Here is a 20,628-nt window from a genome sequence, read left to right as displayed (position 1 = left end):
TACTAATATATAAGTCTACAACTATTTAACTAATACTAATAGTTTAATATAGACTATAGTTATACTAAATCACTATCACTAATACTAATATATAACCATACTAATAGTCTAATATTAATACTATTGTATAGTCTAATATAACTATAGTATATTAATGTATTACAAAGATATATATCAATGATTCAATATATATATATATTATATAGTCTATATATATATATATATTACAAATATAATATAGACTATAGTTATACTTATAATTAATATAGTTATACTAAATCACTAAAAGTTTATAACTAACACTAATATATAATTCATAACTAATACTAATACATAACTATACTAATAGTCTAATATTTATACTATTATATAGTCTAATATATTAGACTATAGTATATTAAATCAATTTTCCAAACCATCAAAAAAGGTTTTAATTACCATTTAAAAAAAAAACATATTGAAAATATTAACTGAATAGGTAACGACGCCGCTTTCCCTATAACTAAACCCTAATTCCTAAAGTCTTATTCTCCCTACCATCTCAGCGTCATTCTCTCTCTCGTCCGCTCACGGCTCACTCTCTCGTTTGAGTCTCTGCCTCAAGGCCTCGCCCCTTCTCACTCTCGAGTTTTTCGTCTCTCAACTCTCGAGTCCGCTCATTGTCTCATCTGCGTCTCTGCCTCGCTGCCTCGCCCCTTGTCACTCTCGAGCTCTCGTCTCTCAACTCTCGAGTCTCTCATTCTCTCTTCTCTCAACTCCCTCGTCCCTCACTCTCTCTTCTCTCAAGTCTCAACTCTCTTGGCCTCATTTTGTCTCTCTGCCGAGTCTGCCCAATACCCCCTCAAAAGTAATTTTTGTTTTGTTTTTGAAATTACATACTAGGCTTTTTGTGATTGGGTTTTGTGATATTAGGATTTTTGTGATTGGGTTTTGTGATATTGAGATTTTTGTGATTGGAATTTGTGATATTAGAGTTTTTGAATCCAAAATTTAGGACTTTTTGTGATTGTATTTATTATTTTGTTTGTGATATTAGAGTTTTGTGATTAGGATTGTGAAATTACTTTGAAATTATGATAGACGATATTTGTGATATTAAGGTTTTTTGAATTCAAAATTTACTTTGATTGGGTTTTGTGAAATTATGTTTTGTGATTGGGTTTGTGAAATTACATTAATAGTGTTTTGTAATTTTTCTACTTGAATAACATCTGTCATGTTTAATGTTTATCAATTGGGGCTAAGGATTTGAATAAACTGTGAAGGCTCAACAATTAAACCAGTTTTTTTTTTTGGTTTTCTTGTAAACAGATTTTTAATGATAAACTATCTAAATTTCATTTTAAACAAACCGAAAAATCGGATCAGATCGGAATCCAGTAAAATCAAAAATACTGATTTAGGAAGATAACCGATGTGTAGTCGATTTTAAAAAATATAAAATGAGTACATATCGATTCGGTCCTAGATTTTATCCAAAACTAAATCGAACCAGACGAGCTACATCCCTAATTATACTTGGTGGTATGTTGCGTGAGGCTTTTGGTCGGGGACCATTAGATGAAAAACACTTTGCGGGTTTTGTGTCAGCCCAATGGACCAAGTTTTCTTTCCAAACTGCCTGAAACACCACATCTGAATCATAACTTGTTTATTCAGAGTTTGCATCCGATTATGTAATGATAATAATTCTTGATTCAAGACACCTGAGATCAGGTTTCCAGCATATGTAAACACCATGTGTGATCCATTTTCACCTTCGCTTAGTACCGTATAAGTTTAGAGGAAAGAAACAAAAACAAAACATAGATAGCAGCACAAATTCGGGCTGGACCAAGCAAACATTCACACAGTCGCCCAGTACCCGACATTAAGCAAGGCATAGAGAGATTATTTTCCTCCCATTCATTTCGCCGTGGGCATTCCACCGACAAGCGTTTTTTTTTTTTAATTTTATTTTATATTTTTTCATACATTTAAATATTTTTAAAAAATAAAAATAAAATATCAATACACTTAAAATTATTTTCTTAACCATTAAATAAAAAAATAAAAAAAAAATTTACCAAACGGTCGAGCGGCAACAATGGAGCGGCGTAGCAGTGTTTCTCTTTCGCCATTATAGTCAATCTTCACGAACATGGAACCATCCTGCAAGGATTCAATCGCCCCCATAAAATTAATTGATCACGCAATTAATTTTCGTGGTTGTCTGAATCTGATCCCTCAAGTACTAAATAATAGTTAACGAAAAAAAATGGTTAGCAAAACCTCCTGTGTCTGTGACGTGCTGGGAATGGTATGCTGTACCTTGTCCAGGGCAGGACGTCACTGTCACTGTCACAGGGAACCTTTATCACTGTACAATATCCCGCATGGCAGCTCAAATGCGCAGCAACGACGGCGCCCTTTCTCGGCTTTTATCTAATCAAAAGGGCAAACATTAAATAGCGTCTCCCATATTCAATAGAGGCGCTACTATACCGTCCCATTTCGACCGCCGGATATACCGTATAATGTAAATTTTTTTTTTTTTCATATTTTTTTAATATATTTAAATATATTTAAAAAATAAAAAAATACATCAATACATTTAAAATCATTTTCTTAACTATTAAATAAAAATAAAAAATAAAAAAATAAATTTTGACTAAATATTAAATAGAAATATCAAATTAAAAAGATAAAATAAACTTTCTCTAATCAATATTGAGACAAATATATAACCAACTGTAAAAAGTAAAAGGTACCATTAAAATAATACAAGAATGAAGAAACTCATTGCACTGTTCTTTCTGCTGCGCGCATTGTTTACCTTTGCACTCTGCAACATTTCAGTCAACAGCTACGATTACTCATCCGAAATACACCATTTTAAAGACCCTTTGATCTCTCTATGGTTGTATCCCCGTGCCAAAAGCCCCAAAACCACTCCTCTGCTGTCTATTCAGTCTCTGCAAGGACAGAGTTATTAATTGCCTAAACTGCTCAATCTTACAATTAAATTTGCTTGTTATTCTTTTTGCTGAGTGGTTTGAGTAAATTGGGATAAAAATTAAAAATTAAATAAAATATTATTAAAATATATTTTTTAATATTATTTTTATTTTAAAATTTAAAAAAATTAAATTATTTATTTTATTTTATATAAAAATTAAAAAAAAATTACAATAATTAGATGAAATAAAATAAAAAATTTATGAAAATTTATGTGGATTCTAAAAACTCTCATCTTTTGTATTCAATGGAGGTGGAGGAAGGAGACAGCAAAGGATGGTTCCTTCTTGAGCCTTGCAGATTGTTGCCATTCCCCAGTTGGTGGGCATTGTTTCTAGCCTCTTTAGGCAATGAATCAAATTGATTGATCACCTCCATTGATGCACTGTCTTCCTTGTGTCTTCGACAATCTTCCCAAGAAATATGAGCGACCGCTTTTGGTGCTCACAACCAATCGTTGCCCAAATAAAATTAGTTTTAAGCCAAAAAATCATTTATTTATACAAAGAAAATTGTTACTTACAAAATAATAAAGAAATCTAAGGTTATGAGATGTTGAATTAAGTTAAGTTGAGTTTAGATGATAAAATATTATTAAAATATTATTTTTTAATAATATTATGATTTTAGGATTAAAAAAAGTTAAATTATTTATTATATTTTTTATTAAAATTTAAAAAAATTATAATGATGAATTGACATAAATTTAAGATCAAACTAGCCTTAAATCTCGAAATAGAATCTAAATTTCTTCAAATTTGTGAGTGTAAGTGGCATATGAGCGGCAGGTAAAACTTACCTTTTTTTTTTTTATTGGAAAATGTTAATATGATTTCCAAATGTCCTTGCTTGTGTATTTTAATTTTTTTTAATAGTTAAAGAAGTAAATATTAATAAATTTATATTCTTTTTTTAAATTTTTTAATCAATAAAGATGTTTAAAACATATTTAAAAGAAAAAGAAAAAAATTCCATTTTTACTAGTGTTATCATGTAAGAACTGAATTTTTTTTTTTTTTTTTTTTTTCTAAGCAAGTAAGTTCATAGATAAACTAAGTGGTTACATGATACTAGTAAATTCAATTGGGTGTGAGTCTTCAATAATCATTCTAAAACAAATAAATGCAACACAAGTAGAATTAAAAAAGAAGGATCCAGAGCCAAAAGTTGGCTCCCACCCACTTCCCACAAAAGGAAAGCTACTTGAAGCAGTTTTAAGCCTGCAACTAAGGGTGGACAAAAATTCCGGCGACTCCCACTTCGGCTGACATCCGCTCTGATTCCATCGAAGTCGAAAAAGTCAGAGTTCGGAGTTGGAATTAGAGGATAAAAATAGTCGGAGTCGGAGTCGGAGTTCAGAGTTAAACAAGACTCCGGATTGCTGACTCCAACTCCTATAGATGTATTTAATATATTTAATATTACAAAATAAATAAAAGTAGCAATGTTGGCCTAATGGTTATTGACCTTTTTATTAAACTCCAGTAATGGAGTTCCCCGCGGCATCGTAAGACCCCCCTCCCAATGAGAACACAATTCTTTTTAGGCCTTTTAATTAAACGATAACGTACTCACTCATCCCCAGTTTCCCCAGACCCCACGAGACCTCTTTCTCTGTTTCTCATTTCTTCCTCTGCTCACGTTGTTCTTCACTTCTTCTTCTTCAATGTTCTTCACTTCTTCTTCAAATTGGTGCTGTCGTGTGTTACAGTCCGACAAGGAGCACCACTTCGAGTCCAAGGCTAGGCCTTGCAAGGTTTTATTTTTTCTAACATTTTGATCTTCTCTCCCTCTCTTTGTCTCTCACTCACTCACTCACTCACACACACACTCTCTCTCTCTCTCTCTCTCTCCCCCTTTTAATCCATACATTTTCTTTTTTCTTTTTTCCTTTTATAACATGCGATACATTTTCTATTTATGCCTAAGATTTTTTTTTGCATGTTTTTGTTTGATTTTTGAATTTGAAAGTAACACTGAATCTTGTGTGCTACTCCGAGTTGGGGGTCCGAGCTTCGACCACCGACTGGAGTCAAACTCCAACTCCCTTCGGAGTCGAAGTCGGAGCACATTTTAGCCTTCGACCTTAGTCGGAGTTGGAGCTTCGTCCTACCTACAACTAAAAGTCGCAGTGAATCAATGTGTACTGCATCTTGTTTGTCTGGACTGGCTGTAGAAGACTTCTACGACTACTTTGTCTTGATTATCAGTTAGAGAAAACGAGAACATGTAAGAGTTGAACTTATTGGTAAGTAAAAATTATCCTCACCAATATTTATATTTAACTTGTTCCAAATTTCCAATATCATGAGATAGTTCTTCAATTATAAATAATAATATAAGAAATGCTAAAAAAATTTTGAGAGAGTCAGAGTTTTGTGGTTTTAAGATTAGTTTGAGAATTATTTTACCACTTTACAATAAAGTAATGATTTTGTTTAAAAAAAAAATTCAAACATATCAAAATTAAATCAAAAGTCAAATAAAATTCTTAAAATCGATTTTTTTATTATTAAGTTGTATAAAAAATTGTATATAACTTCTCGACTTATCATTTCTGTAAAGGATTATAAGTAGTGACATTGGGACCATGAAAACAAAACAAAAAATAAAATTAAAGCAATAATGGCAGCAACAATGATTGAAGTAATAAAATCTATGCCGCTCTTACGGGCGTAAGTAGGTTCCATTTTTTTTTTTAAATTTAATTTTAAAAATAAAAGCTTCTGCATTCATGCATAGAAATAGACTTCATTACAAAATACACCATCATGGCCTCATGGATACATTAACAACCAACTAATAAACAGCATCTATCAGAAAACACCTGCTGCATTCACAACAAGACTATTTCGAATAAAGTCTGGATGTTCATTCCACTACTACAAAGTGTCATCCACAAACTGTGCTTGTCGAGCTAGAAGTAAAACTGGACAACACTTTCTTCACCTCCTGAATTAAGACACTGCACCTATTCATATCCTCCTCTTTGAGCAAATAGCCTCCATAACAACAAGTGAGTCTCTCTCTATAATCAAGTGAGAAATATCCACGTGAGAAATTATTTGCAAACCCCTTAGAGCAGCAAGCACTTTTATATCCTTTACTTCATGAATATCCAACTTCTTTCTAGACATTGTCATAACTATACAGCCATTGTCATCCCGCAACACAACACCCGCACCATAAACATGTAAGGAACGCAAGGTAGAAAGTTGGTTGTGAACTTTTACAAGCTTTCGAACTAACTGGTAATCCTCAACATAATCAAAGCAATTTCCAACCACAACAACCACATCAAGATTTGTTTGTTGGAATAATTTCATATTATGAAATTTCCAACCCCCAGGCAATTAACAAGAACTGGATCAAAAGAGGGTCATTAAGCGTTATAACTGCTTTTATAGTAGTTTCAAATCTAGAATATCCATATATCAACCTAAAATCTATTTTAAAATACATTTCCCACACTCTAAGAAAATAAAGGCATTTACATACAATGTGGAAAACATCTTCATCTGCACCATGGCAAAAATCACACGTACTAGAACCCAAAATATGCCTCTGAAATAAAAGTTTTTTTGTAGGCAAACGGTCCTTACAAACTCTTCATATAATTTTTTTTTTTTTTATCTTATTTGGAAGCTGCAAATTCCACAAAGTCCTCCAAAAAGAAGATAAAGACAATTCTTGATTACTAGAACTATTCTCCCAAGCATGTTTTAAGTTTAGAGCAAAATAATATGCTGACTTTACAGTGAAAATACCATTCCTAGTACCATCTAGTACTGATTCTTAAAAATTGAAACCAATCACAACATGTCCGTATGAAGTTTTATACTAGACACAATAAATCTGATTTCATCTGATTAAACCACACTATGAGTCTAAATTTGAGAAGAGAAACGAGTGCCTTCATCTTTACATTCAAAACCCAGACCACTGCCACCGTACCAAACTAGGTTCGTTGCCACCACAACCGGACAACTGTTGCACCCATCAATTTCTGTTGTCCCCACGAAGCTGTTTCGATCAATTTTTGGGCTTCACTCGCTGCATTCAAGTACTCAGAGGCTTCTTTCAAAATTTTTCTTACATCATCTGTAAGGTTCTTTTTTTACCCCAGTGTTTCACTACAGCAAATAAGTGTTCTTCTCCTTCAAATTTTGGAATCTCACAATCCCCCATGACCAACAAGAAGCAAGGGCCAAAAAGAAACAAAAGGCCAACTAGGAGCTCTTTAAATTCAACAAGAAAAGACTCCGAGAGTCTTCTCACTCCTCTTTGATCCTTACCACCGTTCTGAAAAGGGCTTTGGAAACCCTATTGAAATCCAAAATACCAAAAAATATCAAATACTAAACCTTTTATACCAAAAAAAAAAAAAAAAAAGACAAAAACAATTCAGATTTAAATTCATGCATTTGTAAACAATAACATGACCTCTATTCAAATCAAGCATATACCAAATAGAGGAATCCGAACAAAAAAAAAAAAGGCTGATGGGAGAGTGGGGTCACGACAAATGCTTCACAAACGTCGACGTTTGTTCTGGGAGAGGGGCTCTATCGTCAACGGGAGAGGTGAAGGGTGGGCTTCAGTGGAAGAGGGAGAGGGGAATGGGATTTTTTGCACGAGAGGGAGGGAGGCTTTCACAGTGTTATCAACTGTAGGCAGACATATGAAATGTGAAATGGAAGAGCTAGGTGGCACAAATTTATTGACAGACTGTTGTTTGAGGAATAGCAGATGAACAGGACAGGACCGGATCCGTATATATGTATTTTCATTTTTTTATATATTTTTATATTCTATATATATTTTTATTTGTTATATTCTAAATTATTAATTAATATAATATGAAATTTTAATATTATTATTTATGTCTATTAATTTTATAACTAATAAGTTAATCTCACTAATAAGTTAAACAACTTATACTATACTAGTATGGTTAGCATCGTGTTTTGTACGCGTTTGGGTTAGGTTCCATCAACTCAGGTCTTCATAACTGGGCTTGCGAAAATAGAGAAAAAGACAACTAGGAGAGGATGACCTTGGGGCCGGAGAGCCTCCGATGCCAAAGTCAATAAAATTTCTTGGAAGTTTGTCAATAAATAAGAGAGTCTAGGGACCAGAGAGTGTTTCTCTTACATGGGAGTTACTATTTATACTATGAGTTTAAAGGACAGATCGTGCCTGCCCTATGGAGTCTGTGTCCTTCATACTGGTCATTTTGTCAAAGTCATTTAATGCGGTGTGGCTCTGTGACGACGTCATTAATGTGGCGTGTATTTTGGGTAGTGGTGCCATTAATGTAGTGTAGTTCCCTGATTTGCTTTATCTTTGGTGATCTGTCGGTGCTCCCATGTCAGAGGATCAAGAATTCTCCGCTTTTTCCCTCTCTGCCCTATACAAGTCTCCATACTCAGAGTGTGGTCGAGATATGTCAGACTTGTCTGTCCCATCAGCCATTTATTTGCTTTTCCCTGTAGGCACATTTTTTCATGGGTAATCTTAGACCTTGGAGCCGGGTATCAGGCTGAGGTCCAGTGGGCTTGTGAAGTGGAGAAAATCTCTTTACAAGTATAATTTAGACGTACATTAATTAACTAGCAATGGTAATAATAATATTAAATTTTAACAATTAAATCTAGCGTTGAAAAAATTATAATGCTAAACTTATGTAATTCTAGCATGCAAATGGTAAATCGAAAAAATTAGACTAGATCAAATCAAAATCTAAAAAATTAAAAGTTTCAGTAATTAATCAGTCCATATCAGTTTTTAAATTTTTAAACTCGATATAGACCAATTTGATTTCAAAATTTATCCAAAATAGAATCAAATTGGACCAGTTACACCATACTCTCTATAAAGAGATACACTTTGAAACGTTGAATTCTACAAATTAGTTTATGTATAAATGATATTTCTCTCACTAATTTTAGTTTTTCCAGGTCACTTTACGTTGAGACTCACCTTAGATTAGGATCATTTAAATCCATGCAAGTGGAGTGAGAGGGAAAAAAAAATGAAAAAGAAAAGGAGCTAAAATAGCATCTTAACAAGATGGGTAAGGGTAAGGGTAAGGAAAGGGATACGTAATTATCAATATTAAACCTCTTATCTTTTTCTTTATTTATTTGCTACATTATTATACCTCTTAAGGTCTTATCTTCTGCTATGAGATTGATGATGTACTACTGCATTCTTGAACAGTTATTCTATTTGTAAATAAGTAATTTATAAGATTTAAATTTTAAAAAATATATTTTAAATTAAATTATATCATATAAATAATTTACTATATGTATTATCACGGCGGATTTATAAATAAAATTTTCGTTATTTGAAATCTACAGCGTAAACCGACAGTGCAGTGTTCTGAGAGTTTCAGGGTTCAAACGTCAAAAGCGTGTCCTGATTTGGTGGTGCCCTACGAAGGCTTTCCATTTTCTAACGTTAATCCATTTTGGGATGTTCAATCCCCACTCGCGTAAGCAAGCGCGTGAAAACCCATTCTTTGAGTGTATCGGAGAGAGTGAATTTAGTTTTGGAAAACTTTGACATGCATTTGAATTGAATTTTAATTTCCATCTTTGGATGCAAAGAATATTGGGAGGTGGAATTAAAAGAGCAATTTTTACGTATATGGCACACGTGGGAGTTTTGTTAGATGTAACCGAAATTCTTTGCAATAAAATTCTTTCAAGTCAAAGATCTCATAAAATTCTTTTTTCAACTCTAGCTATGTTTGGTTAGCTGAGTAATGTAAATCCATCTCAAATTAATCATCGATTGAACTTACTATTTTTTCAACTTTTTATAAAAAAGTAAAACATATCTTAATCTAATTCATACATTTACACACATATCGCAACTTATTTATATTCAAATACATCTTAATAGAACCTACAAAATATTACTATTCACAGATCAATTCAGATTATCTGACATTATCTAAGCATCCAAATGCATCCTACTTAAAATATAATAGAGATTGACATCTTATAAGATGTCGTTTGGATACTGAGTTAAGATGAGATGAAAGTTAAAAGTTGAATAAAAAATTGTTATAATATTATTTTTTAATATTATTATTGTTTTGACATTTGAAAATTTTGAATTATTTATTATATTTTGTGTGAAAATTTATGAAAGTTATAATGATAAGAGGAGATGAGATGAAATGAAACACTTTTTATATCCAAACATAGATCTTTATAGTTGTGTTTAGTTAGTGATTATTCAATATTTTATCATTATTTTTTACTACTATTTAATATTTCAGTATTATTTTTTCACTATTATTCACAGATCACCTGAGATCATTTCAATATCCAAACGTATCCTTAATATTGTCGGGAAGGTTTACGTAAACAACAATAAATATTGTGAGACTTATTTCATGCATTTAGTTTTTTTTTTTTTTTATTATTATGAGAGAAACTCTATACTCACTATCCAAAATACTCTCAATTCATTTTATCTCACATCATCTAATTATTACAATTTTTTTAAACTTTTAAATAAAATATAATAAACAATTCAACTTTTTCAAATCTCAAAACAAAAATAATATTAATAAATCATATTTTAACAATATTTTATTCAACTTTCAACTTTCATCTTATGTTATCTCAACTTAACTCACTTTTCAAACAAAGTCCAAATCCTCCTTCCATATTTGTGAGATTCTATTAGTTCCTTTAATATGAGTCACATTCATGTCAAGCAGAAGATTTTCAAACAATGTTAAAAAGATTTTAGTAGTTATAGTCTATAAATCTCCTTTACCCTCTGTTACCCTCTCCAAATTTTAGTCTTTATTGACCATGTAGAAACGATAAAGATGAAGAAAATTGCCATTAAATTTAGTATCTTAACACTCTTTTTATTTATTATTACTTGAGAAACCCAATCAACTTTTTATTGCCTTTTTACCTTCAAAACTTCGACACTGAAAAAAAAAAAAAAAAAAAAAAAAAAAAAAAAAAAAACAACCTAAGATTATTAATCCTACTCAGAACAAGCAACCTTTAAAACCTATAAAATTAAACCTAAATGTAACATCCTTCCTTGATGATTTTGATTATTGCTCATCACGGACATGCCTGGACCTTAATTGGTTTATAAAAGTCATGAAAGATTTGTATTATATTAGGATAATTTGTTCATTTTATAATGAATTATGCATTGTGGAGAATTTGGAGATGGTTTATTAATGAAGAAAGATTTTTTTTTTTCTCTTTCCGGATGATAAAAAATTAAAGTAAATTACATTAGATCAATAGATATAATTAAAAAAGAGATTTTTAATTTGATACATCATATTAAATCACATTAGTGTATAAATTTTATTGCGTAAAATTTGTGTATGCCAAACATTTCTTTAAAGAAAAATTATTTGTTTAAGTTTTAAATAGACGAGCGTCATGCAATTCATTGTAAAAAAGTGGATTTCACGTAAAAAAAAAATAAAAAATATATTATTTATTACTATTAGTGAGACTCACTCTTTTATAAAGAACGTGTATAAAATTTATCTATTTGAGATTTGTACCTAATTTTACTTTTCACTAAAATATTTATTTGTCTTCAAACCTAACGAGCAATGTTCGTCACTCGCTTTGAAGTAACGTGGGAACACAAATTCAATTATTTCGTAATCGCGTTTCGGATAGTTTAAAGCATGATCAGTTGTTAAATCCTGTTTTTTTTTTTATTGCCACCAATTAAAGCAAAACCAATCCTCCATATGTGTACGGTCCACGATCTCCCTCAAGCTGCTCAAGCTCTTTCTCTCTCTCTGCCCTACTTTTTTTCTCTTTCCCAAATGCTCGAAAATTCTTTTTTAGCAAAGGCAAATACTTCTACCTCTGAATCTCTTTCACAATTTAGTTCTTGAATCTTCTTTGAATCCTCTCCACCTGAGTAAGCATCTCTCTACTTTGTAGTTTTTTTTTTTTTTTTGAATTTTTTGGGTCATTTGATTTTATAACATTTGACACAAGTCTAACTCTAAAGTTCTAAACCTCTCTTAGCTTTGAAGTATCTGAAACTTACACTCCAAGTGTGTGTATGTCTTTCATCCCTGTTTATTAAATTTGATAGATTTAGATCTGAGGCAGAAAGAGCCGGTTTTTATTTATTGTGTATGAAATCTAATTGCTAGCTTTTTTTTCTTTCATCTATTTTAGATGCCAGTTGTTTAATAGTTTTTTGCCTTAATTGCCTCCAGGTTCATTCATTTTCAATGATTTAGAAGTTTTCGGAGTCTGTTTGAGAACTGGGGAGCAAAACCGAACTCTTTTCACATGCTTGATTGGCTATTCCAGCTCTTGATTTCAGAATTTGGGATTTTATTCATTCATTTGTGCTATAAGCCTCAGGCTTAAATGTTATTATTCATGTACTCATTAAGGTGGCTCTGGTTCTGTCACCTGGCCTACTTGCCTCTTTTCGGCACTCTTCTATTTAGAATATTGGTAGGTTTTGCTTAGTTACTCAGGTTTTATGAGATTCTCAGCTAATTCGAAGAATTAGTACGAGCAATTGGTGTTCGGCTAACGACCTGCAGATAAGTATGAGGAAAAATGCTAATTCCCACTCAGGAAGAGTATTCAGCGATAGAAAGTGGATTCTTCCATTTTTTGCGAGTGTGATTGTATCAATTATGTTGTTTTTGACAGCCATTTTTGGGCTATTTACCTCTCCTTATCATGGAGAGCAATTGCCGCTTGACATTGTTTCGTTTGCGAGATCAGAGGACTCAAATGGGTACTTTATTGAATCGGATTTGGTTGAGGCCAATGGGGTATTGAAAATGCAAGCACCTAGATTGGCATATCTTATTTCAGGGACTAAGGGTGATAGTCATAGGATGATGAGGACCCTAAGGGCAGTATATCATCCAAGAAACCAGTATATTCTACATTTGGATCTTGAGGCACCGCCTCGCGAAAGGTTGGAATTGACGAATTTGGTGAAGTCTGACCCGACATTTCATGAAGTGGAGAATGTGCGGGTTATGTCTCAATCCAATTTGGTGACTTATAAGGGTCCTACGATGATTGCTTGTACCCTCCAAGCAATTGCAATCTTGTTGAGGGAGAGCCTGCACTGGGATTGGTTCATAAACCTCAGTGCTTCAGATTATCCTCTTGTGACGCAAGAAGGTTAGTGCCAAATTCTCTCTTTGTTTGGTACAGTAAGTAGTCATTGATTGCTAACGTTAGATGTTGTTTTCTTGGTTGTAGAGGGCATTTATGCATGTTTACCTGCTTTGGGAACAATAACATATTCATCACTTGGGGCTTGAGCTTCTATCCTCATAAATGTTCTCAAAAGACTGAGAATTGGTTGTAAAGTTTGACATTTTTGTTAATATACTTGGCAACAGTTGCAAGTGATGAATATATTTTGCATGGCGTTTTCTTAAGTGAGATATTGAGCACGTAGGATGTTTTTTGCCTCCAAAATGTAGCAAGATGTTCTATTTCCCTTGGGTTATGTGGTTTATATTGACTGTAGCATTCCAGAACATGGTAAATGGTTCATTATCAGTCAAGTTTTACTGATGGGTGAAAGTGAGTTTGGTTGCTGATTTCATTGAAGGTTTCTCCAAGAAAATCAGTTTCTCTTTTGTGTCAAGTTCTTCCACTCAGAAAAAAAAAAACCTTCTAGAATCTCTCGTTTTTCTAATATGCTATGGTTTTCTTGTGTGAAATAGTTTTATGAAGGGCAGCTTTTAAACATTGGATAGATGGAAATGGCCTCTTTCTTGTTGGTGTCAGTTTTGGGAATCCTTGGGGATCCTTATTCCTGCTTCATAGTGCAATACATAGGACATAATCGCTTACAGAGAAAGCCATGTTGTAAGAGCTGTGAAGAAAACCGATGGAACAAGATAGAAGTACCTTTAGATAGAGCATGTTTAAACACCCTATTAAGGCATTGTCAGTACAAAAACTGCAAAAAGTGCTTTTGTGTGTTTGGGTTCGGCAGATTTGGTAAACTGATTCTGCCATAAAGCTTTGTATGGGACTCTTTGAATTTTGCTAACTGGGTTTTAACTTGCTCTCTCACTGGGGACTTGTTAAACTTGGATGGGAGTTTTGTCATTCATTTATTTAGATCCCTGGGCTTATTCAGAGGGAACCTTCTTTGATCTAGACTCTAGAAGGGGCATCAACAGTGGATCAGATTTCATTTTAGTAACTCTCTCTCTCTCTCCACACACTAACACATTCATTTATTTACTTATTTCTTCATTTTGGAGACAAAAATCTGGTCCTTGCACTCCTGTTCCTTTCTGTAATCGTTTATTACCCTTTCACTTGAATTCGTTTCTTCTTGATGTGAAATTAAAAAATTACAGACTGACAAAAGCTTGATTATTGCTTCCTTGATCTAAGGTTTCTTAGATTCTAACATATATATAAATGACTAAAGTTGGGTTGGAAAAAGTATTATAATTTACTTTATGTATATCTTAAATTCATTCATCTTGCTTTTGGATGTATTTCTTTTTCTTAATCCACAAAGTGAACTAGTCAACTTTTGTCATTCCATTCTCTTATAAAAGGTCTTGCCATGTTTCATAATTGTACGCTATCAGTAAACATGCTATCCTAAACTAGTTAGTTCTAATGCAACTCATGTTAGCACTGACCCCAGTTTGGGGCTCAGAACTGGGGTCAGTAGTCCCAAACTGGGGTCAGTGCACCAATCAGTTGTGATATTAAGGTTAGGTTTGGATAGTGAGTTGAGATGAGATATTAAATAAAATATTGTTAGAATATTATTTTTTAATATTATTATTGTTTTGAGATTTGAAAAAGTTGAATTGTTTATTGTATTTTATGTGAGAATTTGTGAAAGTTGTAATGATGAGATGAGATAAGATGAGATGGGTTGAGAGACCTTCTCAATCTAAACCGAGCCTAAATTCCAAAGCCTAGGTGTCTGTATTGCCCGGTTGCGATATATATATGTATTGTATTATATAACTATGAGCTGGTCTGGTTCATCTTGGTGAACCGGTCCCTTGAATCAAGGACTGAATTGAACCAGTTAATTTTTAAGGAAAAAAGGAGTGAAGACATGGATGGTTCCAGTGAAGTTACAGCCTGTTCCGGTGGGTCTGATTGATTTGGCGGTTATTTAATACAGCCCTAGATGGTTTTGTATTCAGTATACTCTGATGTTGTAAAAGTATTTGTATTTTACATAGATGCATTTACGGCCTTCTTACTTTCTTTTCTTTCTGTCTGCTTGTGGAAGTAGAATGTGATTTATTCTTTGGTTTGCAGATCTGCTCTACGTGTTCTCCAACTTGTCTAGAAACTTCAATTTCATTGAGCATATGCAGATTACCGGATGGAAATTGTAAGTAAAATGTACAAGCAGTGTGCATGCTATCCTAAGAAGATTTTTCTCCTCTCCTTTATAATATTGATGATGGGGATGCCTTATTTACCTGCTTTGTAGGAACCAAAGGGCAAAACCAATAATCATTGATCCGGGACTCTACTTATCGAAAAAATCTGACATTGCTTGGACCACTCAACGCCGATCGCTTCCTACATCATTCAAGTTGTTTACAGGTAAGTACAATGCAAAATTATCAGTGCATCAAGCGTAACAGTTCTGAAATGCATCTTATGCTTAAGTTATTAGCTAACAATGGTCCTTTCTTTTAGAGGTTTTGCCTCACTCTTTGCAAAGCCAATCATATATCTCCTTGGTTTAGGATAAACACATTGGCAAACTTAATGCATTTCCGACAGTAGTAAAAAATAGTTGTTACAATATGTTTGATAAAGTTTTTGTTTTTTATTATAGTAATTTTTTTGTTTTGTTTTGGTTTTTCTTTTCTTTTATTTTCTTTCTTTTTTTTTTTTTGTTGGGGTAGGATCATTCTGTCCTTTTTGTTTAAGATCTCAAGCTTCACACTTTTATGTCTCTCTTACACGTAGATTTTGTTGTGCGCAATTAGATAGCAATGGTACATGTACAGTTGGACTAGGGTAAAATGCCTGAAGGTCACTACTCTTGTATGTGCCTCCACATTTTGGCTATTTCATGGGATTTAGCTTCAGAATGAACATTATATAAAGTGCTAGACGTCAACCTGTCAAGTTTAGTTATAAAATTTGAGAAAATTGCACTTGTTTATTGGGAAGTATATGTACTATTAGTTGCATGGCGTATGGCTGTGATCTCGGCATATGGCTGTGATCTCCGCGCTTGGGCACTGGTTAGAATAGGAGGAGGTTCTTCTCTGTTTACTACGAGGAAATCTCCTAATTAGTTGGTTCCCCTGCGCATCGATTTCACTCTATATTTGTTGTACGAAATCTGGCTGTTTGCTGATTAAAATTTGGCATATTAATTATCTGGTTTATTTAATTGAAGGTAAATTTGAATGAGATGATCTGTGAAATTAACCTATTTCGAAAACTATTTTGCAGGTTCAGCTTGGGTAATGCTAACCCGACCCTTTCTCGAGTACTGTATATGGGGATGGGATAATTTCCCACGAACCATCCTTATGTATTACACAAATTTCATCTCCTCTCCGGAAGGTTATTTTCATACTGTTATGTGCAACAGTCCAGAATTCCGCAACACTGCAATTAGCCACGATCTCCACTACATTGCTTGGGACAGCCCTCCAAAGCAGCATCCCATCTCTTTGTCAATGAAGGACTTTGACAAAATGGTCAAAAGCAAGGCCCCATTTGCTCGAAAATTTGCAAAGGATGATCCTGTCCTAGACAAGATTGATAAAGAGCTTCTAGGTCGAACAAGTACAACCCGTTTTGCACCCGGGGCATGGTGTATTGGGAGCAAAGATGATGGAGCCGATCCATGCTCATTGCGTGGGAATGGTACAGTGTTTAGACCAGGTCCTGGTGCTGAGAGGTTAAAGGAGCTGCTTGATGCTCTGTTGTCCAAAGATTCTCGGAAGAAGCAGTGTTCATGACAATGGTAAGAGTCGGGTAACTCCCGAGTGTAAATTTGTGTATTCAGGGTATACGACTGATGTAAAGTGGCAGAATTTTGTTTCCTTATTATATTAGTTGAACATTTAAGTTATAAACACGATCCACTTTACAGGAAAAGACTCGTGCATGGCTACAAAGTTCTGACGATCGAACTATCTCCATCTTTGCCTTTTTTGATAGCCGAATAGTATATTTCTGAAGCCGATATCTTCCCTTATGATGCGATTGACATTTTGTAAAAACTAAAAGACTCTTAGATGTGACCAGTAGATCAACAGTCTTTTATTGGTCTCTTTCAGCAGAGATTAAATTCATGTATTTGTCAACAATCATCTCCGGGGAAGAATCAGTAAAATATCCCTTCTCAACATCTAATCCTTCTTCAGCAGCTAACATCTCAACCTGGTTCTGGACCCGGTCTGCCCCAATTTGATTTGGCTCTAAGAGCATGCAAGCTATCTCGGTTGAGTCCTCACCGTGAACCAAGCCCAGTGTTTGCACCGTTGGGAGGCCGCCTCCTCGAGCACTCACCATGCGAGCGATCCTTCGAGCAGCCGAAACATCTGTGGACATGATGGGTATGTTGTACAATGCCACCCATGGGCGTGCCCCAATCATTGTGATGCCTCTTGCTTGAGAAACCATGGTTGGACCTTCATCAGGATTCTCTGAAAGTATTTCAGGCATGGTCCATCCTGCCCACTGGTTTCCCATGAAGTTGGGTCGGTAAAATCCAAGCTCTCGTCTGATGGTGTCCAAAGCCTTACCAGTCGGGTGTGCTGCAGCATACAAATATACCGGGACTGCCATATATCAAGAACATGAAAAGGAAGTTAAAGATAAGATTCCAGCAGCATATCATGTTACTATTGAATCTCAAACTACATACAGACCAACCTTGGAATCTATTGCCAATGTCTGCTGCCACTGCCCTAGCAAGCCAAGCTGCTTCATCCATTGATGCCCTGGCCAATGGATGGAGAAGGATGTCATCCACGACACCGAGGCGAGGGTGAGCCCCGGAATGGGTCTCAAGGTCAATGGCTCCAAAAGCAGCCTCGGCCATGGCTAGGATAGTTTGCTGCAATGGGCTGTAGATGGCACTCCCAGTGATGTCATGCATCACATATGAAACCAAGGTGTACCTGACCCTATTATAAGCTCGATCAGGGAATTTGTTCACTATGACAGTTTCTGGGTCAAGCCTCCCAGCTCGCTCGATGGCATCAAGGGCAGCATGGTTTCGTGATTCTGAGATAAACAGCTTGCAGCATAGTAGCGAGGATTGGTCTATGGTTTTCTTCTTGTCCTTTGTTTCACGAATAGGGAATAATTTAGATGTTAGAGAATCACAAAATGCAAAGCATAACTTTTGTCACTATGATTTTATTGGGTTCTGGTTATTGAAAAAAAAACAAAAAAAAAGAAGAAGAAGAAGAAGAAGAAGAAGAAGAAGAAGGAGAAGAAGAAGAAGAAGAAGAAAGAGACAAGGGATTAAATCACTCTCCTGTTCCTTATATGAAAAAGAGTAATGTTAGATACAAGTCTCAAACAGACAAGCTCTATACAAGTCTTTTATAAAACAATGGGTCCCACTAATAAATAATAATTTTTTTTACACTTTTTTAAATTTTACGTAAAATTTACCCACATTGTGCTTTCTTCGACATGATGGATAAAACGCCACTTCAAAGGCCCACGTTGTATATGTGATGTGAGTCAATCCAAACACACTAAACTCTCTTGATCGTTTCTCCCATTCTTAGTGCCTATCCATTTCATTTTCTCAACTTCAGCTCATAAAATCACTTGGTTTTCAAAGCCAAGCTGAACACACGTTCACATTTTGCTTCCACAGCCACTATAGTCTTTGGTGAAGGTTACGGCTGTGATCGTTCCCGTCAATGTCATTGTTATTATCAGAGCTGTTTTATTTTTATTTTTGGGATAGTTGTCTCTTTTCTCTTGCCTTTCCTCAATAATAGCTTCCAAAATGTTCAGTAACCAGCTGATCAGATGTAAAGAACTAGAGGTAGCAAGCAAGCAATAAGAAAGAATTACATCCATTGACTTCAATTTTAGCAACTCAATTTTCATTCCTTAAACCTGATCATTTTTAAGGCCGATTGAGTACTGCAGGCGGAAAAATCTCGCAATAAAAACTACTGGGTTGGCGTTTTCTTTACGATCATCATGATCACATCACTTCTCAGATTCATTACGTCATATTCCAACGAAAATAACCGGGATATTTAGAAACTAGGCATGCTTATGTGAAGACTGAATGACCATGGCAGTGATATTGCAGCCAAACAAGAAGAAGAAGAAAAAGAAGATGAGCCCCTAATTACCTTGAAACTTGGGTCGAAATCCATTCCTTTCCTCTGCTCTGCTTGACCCTTGGCCTTGTTGCTGCTCCTACTTTTTTTTTTCCTTCTTCCTCCTCCTCCTCTCACGAGAACTAAAGATCAGGGTAGATGTAGGAGAATACAGATGGCATTAAAAGCCATTTGAGATAATATTTATGTATATGTGAATCCACACCACCCGTAGAAACAAATGTCCTGGCCTACATATTGACGTGTAAAAATGGTCATATAATGAATAGGGAGGGCGGAGAGAGAGAGAGAGAGAGAGAGAGACACGTGCTGGAACCATGACTCACGTGGTGCAACTGATCTTCAGCATCACCGACCGCGCTTCTCCTTCCATCTCATGATCTGCACCTTTTGTATTGCATAAATTGTTAGTCAACAGAGTTAAATTAATTAAATACTTTATAATTTGTATTCTCCAGGAAGCAAACAGCTTTATTTATTTTTCATGTCTTTATTTTTAAAAAAAAATATAAGATTAATGAAATTAAAGAATAATATTGGAGTTGGACATAAATGGAAAGCATTTGAAGCTGGATTTGACGACTTTTTGCATGATCTTTAACTTGTTGTCAAAGGATTTTACTTGAATGTGTATGTATGCTGTGGTGGCCATATATATAAATAAGTTCATATTTTTAATTTGGAAAGCTTTAATTAACCGGCCATTTGCAAAAAGCATATGAAATTATTTTTATATCATACTGCCCTGACAATAATAAGTTTAATTATGTTGGCTATGCTGCATAAATAATTAAGTATTACTTGTGCAAAACATGGTGATTAAATAATTGGAGCTAATTTGGAATTTGAAATAATTGTCTGGCTGTAACCACTGCAGAATGATTGGTAGTTAGTGATAACTACAAAACATCATATTAGGTCTCGTTCACTTTTATAAAATTTTTCATCTCATCTAATTATTACAATTTTATCAAATTTTCATACAAAATAAAATAAACAATTCAACTTTTTTAAATCTCAAAATAAAAATAATATTAAAAAATATATTCTAACAATATTTTATTTAATTTTTAATTTTTATCTCAACTTATCTCATCTAAAGTCTATCTACACTTTATTTGACGAATGTGGAACTAATATTTTATCTATATACTTCAGTGAGTTAATCCTCTCCATTAATGCATAAGATACTATATATATACATATATATATATATATAAGTATATTTCACTATTATTTGAAGGAAAAATCTAATTGTAAACGATTCTGCATATTAA

The 20,628-nt window shown here is 34.0% G+C and overlaps 2 protein-coding genes across 4 annotated transcripts; one reads left to right on the top strand and one right to left on the bottom strand.

Annotated features, from left to right (window-relative positions):
* Positions 1 to 11,738: 11,738 nt before the first annotated feature.
* LOC121249819 (beta-glucuronosyltransferase GlcAT14A) lies at positions 11,739 to 17,156 on the top strand. 2 transcript variants are annotated; one of them, XM_041148624.1, is made up of 6 exons: positions 11,739 to 11,934; positions 12,242 to 13,178; positions 15,315 to 15,390; positions 15,493 to 15,608; positions 16,476 to 16,995; positions 17,125 to 17,156. In XM_041148624.1, exons 2-5 carry the CDS (start codon positions 12,587 to 12,589, stop codon positions 16,988 to 16,990), a joined length of 1,299 nt encoding a protein of 432 aa, XP_041004558.1. In that variant the 5' UTR covers positions 11,739 to 11,934; positions 12,242 to 12,586; the 3' UTR covers positions 16,991 to 16,995; positions 17,125 to 17,156. The 2 variants fall into 2 exon arrangements, with proteins under 2 accessions (XP_041004558.1, XP_041004557.1); XM_041148623.1 differs by lacking the exon at positions 17,125 to 17,156 and having other exon boundaries at positions 16,476 to 17,103.
* LOC121249820 (glutamate formimidoyltransferase-like) lies at positions 17,053 to 19,525 on the bottom strand. 2 transcript variants are annotated; one of them, XM_041148625.1, is made up of 3 exons: positions 19,364 to 19,525; positions 17,910 to 18,321; positions 17,053 to 17,815 (listed from the first exon to the last, which is right to left on the bottom strand). In XM_041148625.1, the coding sequence occupies exons 1-3, from the start codon at positions 19,385 to 19,387 to the stop codon at positions 17,295 to 17,297; spliced, it is 957 nt and encodes a 318-aa protein (XP_041004559.1). In that variant the 5' UTR covers positions 19,388 to 19,525; the 3' UTR covers positions 17,053 to 17,294. The 2 variants fall into 2 exon arrangements, with proteins under 2 accessions (XP_041004559.1, XP_041004560.1); XM_041148626.1 differs by having other exon boundaries at positions 17,273 to 17,791.
* Between the last annotated feature and the right edge of the window lie 1,103 nt (positions 19,526 to 20,628).

The sequence above is a fragment of the Juglans microcarpa x Juglans regia genome, chromosome 2D, assembly GCF_004785595.1.
Source record: "Juglans microcarpa x Juglans regia isolate MS1-56 chromosome 2D, Jm3101_v1.0, whole genome shotgun sequence".
In the NCBI taxonomy this organism is placed as follows: Eukaryota; Viridiplantae; Streptophyta; class Magnoliopsida; order Fagales; family Juglandaceae; genus Juglans; species Juglans microcarpa x Juglans regia.
The sequence above is the reverse complement of the archived record's forward strand: the minus strand, read 5'-3'. Positions and strand labels throughout refer to the sequence as shown.